At 39.7% G+C, this 11,474-nt stretch overlaps 2 protein-coding genes across 2 annotated transcripts; both read right to left on the bottom strand.

Moving 5' to 3' along the window:
- Positions 1-160: 160 nt before the first annotated feature.
- LOC103701331 (short-chain dehydrogenase TIC 32, chloroplastic-like) lies at positions 161-4,136 on the bottom strand. The gene is made up of 8 exons (XM_008783355.4): positions 3,842-4,136; positions 2,509-2,740; positions 2,280-2,359; positions 1,948-2,101; positions 1,779-1,857; positions 852-933; positions 702-757; positions 161-511 (listed from the first exon to the last, which is right to left on the bottom strand). The coding sequence occupies exons 1-8, from the start codon at positions 3,957-3,959 to the stop codon at positions 335-337; spliced, it is 978 nt and encodes a 325-aa protein (XP_008781577.1). The 5' UTR covers positions 3,960-4,136; the 3' UTR covers positions 161-334.
- Positions 4,137-5,338: 1,202 nt separating this feature from the next.
- On the bottom strand, positions 5,339-6,627 carry LOC103701413 (zinc-finger homeodomain protein 2-like). The gene has a single exon (XM_008783447.3). The coding sequence runs from the start codon at positions 6,411-6,413 to the stop codon at positions 5,637-5,639; it is 777 nt and encodes a 258-aa protein (XP_008781669.2). The 5' UTR covers positions 6,414-6,627; the 3' UTR covers positions 5,339-5,636.
- Positions 6,628-11,474: the final 4,847 nt, after the last annotated feature.

The raw sequence follows: 11,474 nt of genomic DNA, 5'->3' as shown, positions 1-11,474 counted from the left end.
CGTCTTCCACAAATCACAAGCTTGCACTTTCTGCAAACTTGCGTTGCACATCATCATGTGCAAGACACACCTAATTCCCCTCTAAACCTGTAATTCCATTGCAGAAAACTAGCCAGAATGGATGAATGGCCTGCATCCGGCTCTGGATTTGAGAGTCGAATAAAGCTTGAATTGGAGACAAACAAAGCTTAATTAGACTCTACTATGTCTTAAAAATATGTAGAAGCATTCACAAAGTATTTATGCTACCACTCAAAAATCTGTGCAATAACAATGATGAGTGGAACAAACATTCAGAGGACTTTTGTAATGTCTTGAACTTTTGTCAAGGTTGTTACGGTTGCCTGCTTCTTCTCTTAAGAAGCTCTTCACTGAACTCCCAGAGCCTTTTGCCCAGAGCTTGATCCCTTGCCTTCAGAGAAGGTGTTGCCTCATTGCAGTCAACAAAATATTTTCCAGTTATATCTGTTGCATTTGGATGTAATGCTAAATAACAGCTAGTTGCAGCCCCCTGCAGAGTAAAATGCCTTTTAGTTTCAGATGTTTTCCTCACGCTTTACCAGAAAAACAGCATCTGAATCAGAATCTTGAAAGGAAATGTTTTCAAGAAAACAATTTGTAAATGCAATGAGCTGATTTTGGTATCCAATAGATTAAATATTAAAAGAAAAAAAAAAGCCTATAACAACTGGTAAGCATACCTGGGGAACGCTCTTTAGAAAAGGTTTTGCTAGAGCAGCAAGTGAAAGTACCACAACTGCAGACAGGAAAAAAATAAACATATTTATTTTTCATTTGCTTGACCCAAAAGGAGTTTCAGAAGAGAAATGGAAGGCAGCAAAGGTGATTACCATTTATGTTTAAGTAGCGACCTATGTTGGTGATTATCAATCCTGGGTGCAAAGAGTTGGCCATTACTTTAGATCCCTCTTCCTAATTGACATCAGATACAAATTAATTTTAGGGCATTTCAAGTTTTGTTCCCTGCTGATTTTTCATAATACCAAACAAAATGTTGCAGGCACTTAAAATTGAGTGAATTTCGGAGAGTTTAATAATTAGCTCTCGGAATATATATTCCGGAAGTAGGGGAGGGATTGGTGCAGATCTGAGAGTTCTTTTTGTTTTTCATCTTAGAATTGAATATATAAGTCTGCAGTATATGGTTTTTTCTCCACAAAGCAAGGACAGATATTATTCACTATGGCTTAATGTGTTCAAACAAATAAAGCAATTTTTTCATCTTTCAGGATATTAAAATGGTTGTGAACTGTAATATTTTTCAGAAGTGGCTACATCATGCATCATGGTTTTCTTAAGCATTTCACACATCATGGTTGTTCATTTGATTAAATGGTAAGCAAAATTAAAATTTACATGCATGAGATTATGATGGATGCAGACCAGTGCCTGGCTTCAGCATAAGCTGGTATGAAATAGATGCTGTTACAGATAAACTAAAATATACTCTGAATTTGACAGTATGGCCTTCTAAAACTTAGATAGTGATACATAACATGGTTGATGATGTTATGGTCATATTAAAGTATCATTATAAGAAAAATGGTATGTAACATGAATAGTTATATAATTATATAAACACTGCTCCAGAAATTGTTTCATTAATGCTCAAAATTTTCGTATGCGCACTAAATTGCAATATATCTCGAGATACTAGTCATTAAGTCATAGGATCTATTATTTCATATTTAGAGAAGTCAGGTTATTTTCAGGTCATTAAGCCATAGTCATATGATGATGATGATGATGATGCCGACCTGCAAACGCCTAGATAACTCATTTGCGTGCAGTATATTTGCTAGTTTTGAGTGTGAATATGCGGCAAAAGGTTTATACCTGAGAAAATGAAGAGAATGTCCATTAGCAATTTCTGCATATATATATATATATATATATAATATGATCTGGGTAAGGAGCTAAAACTACCTTGAACTGTCATTGATCTTATCAAGATCAAACCAAGATCCATCACTTCTTTTGTGTGCAGTTGATGAGACATTGATTATCTTTCCCTGTATTCCTGTTTCCTTGGCTGTGGCTTTCATCTTTTCGAGTAAGAGATTTGTCAGTAAAAAATGTCCTACAGTTTCAGAAAGAAAGAACATATTTACTGTCAATTTTCTCAGCACTCTGATATTATACAGGCAGGATTTCAAAGTTATATATAGAGCTCGAATGAATTGGTAAGGGAACAGAATTACAGGTCTTGTCATGGGATTGAACGCTAGTCCAGTTTTGTTAAGGAAGAAAATTAGTACCAAGGTGATTTGTAGCAAATTGCAACTCTATTCCGTCTCTTGACAATTGAAATGGACAAGCCATTATGCCTGCATTGTTGCTTAATTTACAAAGTCCAGATCTTGTACGTTAGCAGCAGCAAGGCTAAATAAGAATAAAAAGATTCCAAAACATAAACCATTTGAGATATGATCTCTATCTGCATTTCAACGGGTTTGTTTTATTCACAAGTCGTCACTTCATACTCACATTAGGATGTTTAGGCGTTTGTTTGATGCATTGAAGGAACGAGCAAAGGAGTCGACAGAGCTGAGGGAGCTGAGATCCATCTCCATGACATGGAGCTTTGCATCTGGATTTTGTTCAAGGAGGCTCTCTTTTACCTTCATGCCACTCTCCATGGTTCGGGATGGTATAATGACCTTTGCCCCTCTTAAAGCTAGAACCCTTGCTGTCTCTTTTCCAATGCCATTTGTTGCTCCTACAATATATTTATGCACAACCACAAATGGATGAGCTTTTGTCTGTCCTTTGTTGTAAGAAACTATTATGGGATGTTATACATCATCCTAACCACTCGATGCTATTAAAATTCTTGCCAGACTTAGGCGATATTTTTGTCATTTCTCATTTATGATACTTGTTCGTACAATACATGCATGCACAACCACAAATGGATGAGTTTTTATTTATCCTTTGTTTTAAGAAAATATTGTGGGATGTTATACATCATCCTAACCACCCAATGCTATTAAAATTCAAGCCGAACTAAAGCAATATTTTTGTCATTTCTCATTTATGATACTTGCTCGTACAATAGCATGCACAACCACAAATGGATCGATAAGTTTTTATTTATCCTTTGTTGTAAGAAAATATTTATCCTTTGTTCTACCTAAACAAACAAAAAACAGGTGCTTCGATGCTTCTTGGGTGCTCTTGTGGGGCTCCCAACTAAGAAAGCATTCTTTGCTTCTCCCTTGGGTCAGATTAAGTGTATTCCTGGTCCTCACAGCAGCTCTCAAGAGCAAATTATTTTTTGCTTCTTTCCTTTTAGTAAGTCTTCTTGTGGGGAAAAGATTAGGTCAAACGACCTAATCATCTTTGCTGCTTGGTAAAGTTGAAATGATCAAAAGGATGTGAACAAAAGCATAGCATGGACAACAATATTGTCCATGTTAAAATGGAAACTATGAATTACAGCTAATTCAGAAAGTAAGAAAAAGTTGTGGCTCACTGACACCATGGAAGATAGGTGACATATGGTTTCTTCAATGCCAATAAAAGTTATCCCTGTGCAGTGTTATATCCATAACCACAACATTATCTAAATGATTGGATAACTGTTCAATTATTCATGTACTCGGTTCGCAAGTAATTCTTCTCGTTTTACACAAGAAATGAATCGCTATCAACAAACCAATAAATTATTGAGTTTTGCAAGTTATTATCTGAATAAACTAATTATGTCAGCCTTACTTTATATCTGAATTCCCCCCCAAAGCAGAACAATTTCATGTCTTTACTTTACTGTAATGCAAATATGTCGCATAATATAATTGAATTTGATGATCTAATGAACCTGTGACGACTGCTGTAAGATGGCTGGCATCAATCCCTTCAGTGACCTCTTCGGCAGTCGAGGATGAACTGAAGCCAGATGGTGATCTTGCTCTCCAAGGCCAGTTCCAGAAGCCCATCCTCCCTCTTCTCTATCTCCCTGCTTCCCGTTGAATTGGTTGTGTGGTGATATGGAAAAGATGGCGAGTTTTTTTTCTTTCATCAAGGAACGATGGGGAGAGATGACGTGGGCCATACGTAACCTCTTATCCCAAACTTCGAAGCAGCTAAGGGTTATGAAATGTTCCCCTGGAACGTACGTTCGGATAGGGATGCATCGACGGCGAGGGGTGCGAATTCATCGTTGGATCGTGCAGTTTTGAGATCTGTACACACGGATGATTGGAGGAGTTATTTGAATAGAATGCCACTAATGGCTGCTCGGCTCGGCAAACTCTTTAATAAAATTGGTGTCCTATGCTCTTTTTTCCAATGCATTATTTTTTTTAACAAAATTTTATCTTAAAAAAACGAGTCAGAATATATTATTTTTATTTTTTTAATTTTATAAAAATATTTAAAATTAAATATATATTCTGCAAATACGTCATACACCCACTCTCCTTTCTATATTAGTTAATATAGCGATCAAAAGTCAAGAGAAGGGAACGCAATACTTTTTATACACAAGCCTAGCTCAGTGAAGGCTGTCTTAATTAGAAAAGCTCTTTATGTATTCATATCCCACGAAATGCTCCGCAGCGATTCAAAGATTGTTCTTTGTTCTTATTTTGTGCTATGCTTTCTTTTCCTGCTTTTGCTCTTCTTCTTCTTTGCCTTCTCTTTACTCCTCTTTCACTTATTTACTTCCACCCCTCAACCAAAAAAAAAAAAAAATCTTTATATTCCTAAATCTTTTAATAAGATTTTCTCTGGTAGGAGAGAGTCTTTTACCTCGTTCCTTGCTCTCAGAAGCCATAAATGAAGAAATACCACGCAAAAATCCTGGATTCCAACTTCGAAATCTACTCCTAACCTACTATAAATGTAACAGCATCTAATTTGGAACCAAATGCAAGACCCTCGCATGCGTCCTTGTCACGTTTCACAACCGCTTTAGGGTGCAAGCTTTTTTGTTGGCTTGCTACGACAGCACGACACCACAAGGGTCAGGGTGCAAGCTTTGACGGACCCCGGGATCATCGACCGGTCCGACCAAACCCCCCAACGACGTTTCCCCTCCCTCACGCCGTTATCTCCCTCCCCCGCCCTTCCCTGGACCCTAGATACAGTATCTAGGTGCAAAGATCCGGCGACACGCCGGACACCGGTCCGGGGAGCAGGCGACAGACGTCAACAAATGCACAAAAATCTCCACCAGGCAAAAAAACATGGTCCCCATCTCGGTCGCTTTCTTTGTCCACACTCCCATACATTCTCTCAGAATATAATAATTGCAACCTTAATTATATCATTATCATCTGAGTTAAAGTAAACTAAAAATAACCATCATAGGACATAGGAGAACATAGGAGAACTCGATTAAATTAAAATAAGGAGCAGAGAAAGTGATTTAGGCGATTACTATTGTAAGAAATCCGGATGGAATTGCCCCAAATACACGTCTCCTCCCGGAGGTTGCCAGTCTCCACGCATGCATGTCTAAGAAATTAAAATCCCCAGATCTCTCCTCCTCTTTTTTGTTAAAAACAAAAAAACAAAGAAAAAAAAAAGTGGGAGGGAAGTTGAACGGTAGGTGTCATTATTGTTAAACATTATGATGGTTTTATTTGACTATGGGGAGTGCGGGAGTGGGACTAGACGCGGATGGGAGGGCCGGAGGTGGCGTCGGGGTTGGGAGCGGCGGCGGAGGTGGCGGAGGTGGCGGAGGAGGAGGATAGGTGGTTCTTGTTGTTGTGCATCCATACCTTGAGCACGTGACGCTTGACGCCGACCTCGACGCAGAACTCCTCGAGCGCGACGTCGTCGTGCTTCTGGATCCGCCACCCCAGCTTCTCCGCGAACGCTTGCATCTTCTCCTTCTGTTCTTGGGTGAATTTGGTTCGGAACCGCTTCCGGCCGCTCCCGCGCGGCCCCTCCGCCGGCGGCAGCGGCTCCTCACGCCTCGGTGGCGTCTCCGACCCGACTCTGCTCCGATCCACCTGATACGCCGGGGGCTGCGGCGGAGGCGGCGGCGGTGGAGGAGGGTGGATCGCGTGGAAGGGCAAAGGCATCGGGTGCAGCGGTGGGGGCAGGAACGCCGGCGGCAGCGGAGCCGCCTTGAGGAGGAGCGGGCGGCGGGGATCGCTGGAGGAGAAGCCACCTCGGCGGTGGAAGTTCCGGTGGCAGCCGCAGGCCGCGCATTTCAGCGCCTCAAGTGTCCCTTCCTCACCTCCCGGCATGAACTCCATGCACCCGTCAAACGCCTGCCCGCCGATCGCCGCCGCATGGTTCCTCAAACATTCCCTATACTTCCCTCCACCACCGCCTCCGCCGGCCGCAGGGGCGAAGAGCTCCAACGCCGCCCTCGGCTCTCCGCCCACATCCCCTTTACTTCTCCCCGTCTCGCCGTATGGCACCACGCTTAAATCCATCCCCCAAAATCCCCCCGCCGCCTTCTCTCACTATCGCTTTCTTGTTAGGCCTAAAACCAAGCCAATGTAGCGCGTTTTTCCGCTGGGCGACGAAGAAATTAAGCTTTTATAAATGAAGTCCCCATGCCTCTCGCCCCTCAATATATCTTACAGCGATTTCCCAACTCCGGAGGTGGATAAAAAGAGAATTAAAATCTCCGCTAAATTGCGTTTCGCCGCTAAGGCGGACCAGCCCGAGCGTGGGTCGGATTTAAGGCGGCAGAGGAAGGGATCACGTGATTCCGGACACGTGGCCCGCGGCAGGGGATGCTCGACTGGGAAGCGCCACGTGACGCCGTCGATTAGACTAACCATGGGGGGTGTCATTGACGTGTCGATGGCTTATTGAACACAGGTAAACCCCGGTCCGTTTACCACCTCAGACTTGTGAAAGGACCGCGGTTGAATACTCGGGGGATGGCGGGCCCACCACGTGTGGGATGGCAGAGCGCGGGGAGCGTGTTTACCGTCTGATGGATGGACCCAACGGGAGAGATCCATGGACCCAGGGGTGACGGGATCAGGGTATGGACGACGCTGGCATGGGACGTCACGCATTTCGTGCCATGCCGCTGGGGACCCCCGTCCCTAATTACACCCTTAATCTCTTCTTCCCGCCGTTAATACACCTCTAATCAGGAAAATAATGACGTACTTACTGTGGCGTGACCTCGTTAACGTACGCCCACGGAGTAGGTTTGAGTACGGGTTACGCAACCTCGCATGTATTTCTACGGACGACGTCGGCCAATCCGTGATGGTACGGGGAGCAATTATTTGATCGAAAGGATGTGATGGATGGGAATTTAAGCGATGTCCACCGTTGGAGCTGAGTGATTTGTGGGGATCAGACGGCTGGGAAGAGAGGGGGAGAAGGGTGGGGAAGTGACGCAGGATAGGATTAGGTTGCACGCCTAATGATTCGGTGTGGGGGCGGGGATCCCGGGTTGGGGCCCACCACCCTAATTGTCAAGAATACATTGACGTCGCCGACGGTTGACAGCGCTCTGAGAACCGCGCCCGCATTGATTTCCGAATTTAATTTCCCCACTATTATGGCCAGGGAAACGAAATAAGCTACGAATAAAATGATAAATTCCGATTTTTTTTGAATTTCGTACTGTTGGCGGGACCCACGCGGCAGGCCGAACGCACGCGCCCTCCAACTCTCTCTCTCTCACTCCCTTTTTTTTCTTTTTCTTTTTTAAATTCCTTCCCTTATTCTCTAACTTATTGATCGTATCTTGAGGAACACGCGCAGGTTTTTGTCATGCTTGGTTTAGTTTTACGTGAACGATGGAAGAGGATTAAGGGACAGAAACAGATAAGCAAGTGTCAAATAGATTTTTTTTTTTTTTTGGGGGGGGGGGGGGGGGGGACGACTAAGCTGGATAAGCAATTGACAAAAGTATTAAACGAGTTCGAACTCCTACGTTTCACATCTCTGACTTGTCCCTGGATTATCTAGACTCGAAATGATGATTTACACTTTCAATATAGTCTTATAAACTTGTTTGGGGTTCTTCAATCCGTCTTTTTTTGGCTGGCAAATGAGGGACTAACTGTTTTTTTTTTCTTTTTGTTACTAACAACGCCATTTTACACTATTTTTTTTGTGAACCCAAATGTTTTGAAACAGGAGGTCTATGCTTAGCTTGTTTTTAGATTCAGCCAATCATTGTAGCAGAATTATGCCAATCAAGATGGCCTCGATCAATAGTTAAATTACGCAAACTTTTAAATATTTCTTATCTATTTTTGAATCTTTAGTTTGTGAAAAAAGATGGTCTGCTTGCATGGGACTTTAGGCATGCACTTATGGTGGAGAAGACGACCCAAAGGTGCATGTGATTTTTTTTTATTATTATTATCGACAGGGTTTTGACTCTTGGATGAGGGTCTTGGTGTTGACATCTACCAAAGTGGAATAGGATTTTTAGATGGAATTATAAAGCGGGGATGGAGATGACGCTACAAAAGTCCATAAGTAGCTGTCTGATAGGGGTTGATGCCACTTTTTGCGTGCCCATGCCTGTGCCGGTGAGGTCTCTTTATTTGTTTACGATTTGATTGAGAGGAGGTAATGTTAGAATCATTGATTTGTGATTAATTGTGATAAATATAGTCAGCATTACCGAACTTCATCTAAATTAATTTATAATTAATTATATCAAATTTAGTCCACCTCATCAAATACTGCTTCTGTATATTATAATGAATAGATAGAAATATTATTTTTTTTTTCAACGATAGGGAAGAATGCCTAAATTTTAGACTAAAGGAGTTGAGAACTGAGACTTGAGATTTTCGTTATTTAAAGTTCGAAAGAAAGGAGTGGAATTTACGTCCTGATGGTAAATCTTAGTGGTCGGCGGCGTCGAGATTCGGAGGGGATTAGGGCGGTGGTCCCTGGGGACCACCTATGTTTTCGGTCGGTGGGTCTAATTCGTGGTTGCCTTAACGCCATCGCCTTATCGTCTAAGCCGAAAGGTGGTGGGGGTTTTGTGTGATTGGGTCAGACGATAGGGTCCGCCCACTTGGTGGACGTGATCAATTGCGGCTGGGAACAAGATTAGATTGGTTTTTTTCAACTTATTCGTCACGGAATTATTGCCTGGGCTCGTACAGATCTCGGCAACCTAATGGGGGCCAGCTGGCTTGCAGCTATGCACGATATAGTAACCCTTTCTTTGAAGTCATTGTTTTTAGGTAGGTCTACCTCAATGTAAGCACAAGCATCTTATGATTAATTGTAGAACTTAAGGTGGTATGAGTGAAAAGTTTTTATATTCAAATTTATTTTTTTTAATAAATATGGATATAGATACTGATATCAAAAATAATATTCATATTTATTTTAAATGAATACGGATATGAATTGGATATTAAGCATATCTATATTTGTTATAAATGGATATGGATACGGATGCGAATCAGATATTAAATATAGCCATATTTTTTTAATTGAATATGGATATAAATAGCATATCTTTTCAGATATTAATAATATTTGAGCAAAAATTAATGTTGAAAACTAGAAATGAAGATATGATCATAAAAGAAAAATTCAATTAAAAAATATATAATTTAAATAATTATTTATTAATAATAAAAACTAATAATTGTATAAAAGATATATCAATCAAAGTTGCTTGTCAGTGAAGTAGACGGAATTTATGGCGTCTCTAAGGTATTTTAGAGTTGTTATTGGGTTACAATTGCTCGATAGAAACTAGGAAGTGGACGGAATATTCAAAAATCTAGTTGCTTGAAAACGACGAAGAAAAAAGTAGGATGAAACGTATGAACAAGAGGATATCTAGATCCGGATTTGAATCTAGTATCCATATCTGAATTCGATCGGACCAAAAATCTAGTATCTGAATTGACCCGAGTCGGATACAGACACGGATATGGTTGCATATAATCCAACTCGCTTTCAGCCCTAATAAAAAATCTAGAAAATAGTTTCATGACCACTCATTCCCTACAAATTATGAGAGGTTGAGATAAGCATTCCATATATATTGTTAAAAACTAGTATCATTAGATATTTTTATTTTTTAATTATATGTTTAGTAAGCTAATGAAATATTTTACTTGGCTTGATTTGCAACATTGCCATCCATTCATTTGTTTCTGATATTAGACCTCATCATGTGGATGGTAATATTTCTATGGGTTTGAGAATTTTGTTTTGGACAGTGTGGTTTTGAGATGGATTTAAAGAAAAAGAATGATATGCCACTTTTTTCTTTTTGAAGCCTATAAGTTGTTAAATTTATAGGATATTAACAATAGTAATAAAAAAGAAAAATAGCTGTAAGCGGTAATGTTACGATTTTGTAAGCACCTATGAATTTGATATTGATTAAATTTATGAAATTTGGACTTTAAAGGTCAATAGTATAATTCATCTGATTTATCAAAAATAAAAAGTCAACAATAGAAGGCAGTGAATTCTTGCTTGTAGTAGTAGTAGTAGTATAGTTAGCTTTACTCGACTTAAAACTTCTACTTGTTACCTTGTGATACAAGAAATTCTTGCTTATGTCTAAGTTACATACATGAGTAATGATAAGGACTATATATAAAGAAACTTAGATGCATCATGATAGAGTAAGAATTAATTAAAGAACTTGTTTTGAAATCCAAGGGATTACATGTTTTCACCTTGAAGTGTTCTTGACAAAATACTAAATGAATTAGATCTAGCCCGTTGAAAAAGGCGAAGAGTAGAGATAGTTCGAAGATATTAGATATCAAACATAAATAAACTAAAGGATATGAATTTTATAATATTTTTAATAAATCTTATCACGAAAGTTTATAAATTCTAGAAGCTACGGTTTATATTGGCGAACTCTAAAGTCTATCTAAAGAGACTTGGTAAAATGGTGAAATATCAGGTTTTATCATGGATATGAACCATCATGGGTCAAACTGGGCTGATTGATTCACTTGACTAAGTTGAGCAGGTCAAACAGCTTAAATTATTTGTTTTGCAGGAAATTTTTTAAAATATTGACTAGCCATTGACAAGAACATGTTCTTGTCCACACGGGATATCAGTCTTGATAAAGTTAGAGATTCCAGGATCACAATAATGGTACCCATAATTATAATATTAAATTATTTGTTAATTATTTCAGATCAGTTTTATGAATTCATTCATTAGATATTTCCATTTAGAGCCGTTTTTGATATTGTTTATTTGTTTAAATATTTTTCTTATAACCTAGGTTCACCGTACCTAAATGCTTCCCATTATTATAATAGGGTTATCTCGGCAAATTATTAATTTAGATAAAAAATAGTCATTATAGTGAATTAAGTAGAAAAAATATTTGTTATTTCTTTTTTCTGCTAAAACGAATGATTCATACTGTCCTAGAATGAACACATCCAAAAAAGTCAAAAAATAGCAAATTATGGAACGTTCTAAGCAACTCCTTCTCTCCAACTTACATGGCATTTCCGGAGTGATTAGCCACATACGAAGTCATCCAATTTGCATCCTGT

This window comes from Phoenix dactylifera, chromosome 14 (assembly GCF_009389715.1).
Source record: "Phoenix dactylifera cultivar Barhee BC4 chromosome 14, palm_55x_up_171113_PBpolish2nd_filt_p, whole genome shotgun sequence".
NCBI classification, from domain to species: Eukaryota; Viridiplantae; Streptophyta; class Magnoliopsida; order Arecales; family Arecaceae; genus Phoenix; species Phoenix dactylifera.
This window is presented reverse-complemented; position numbering and strand designations above follow the sequence as displayed.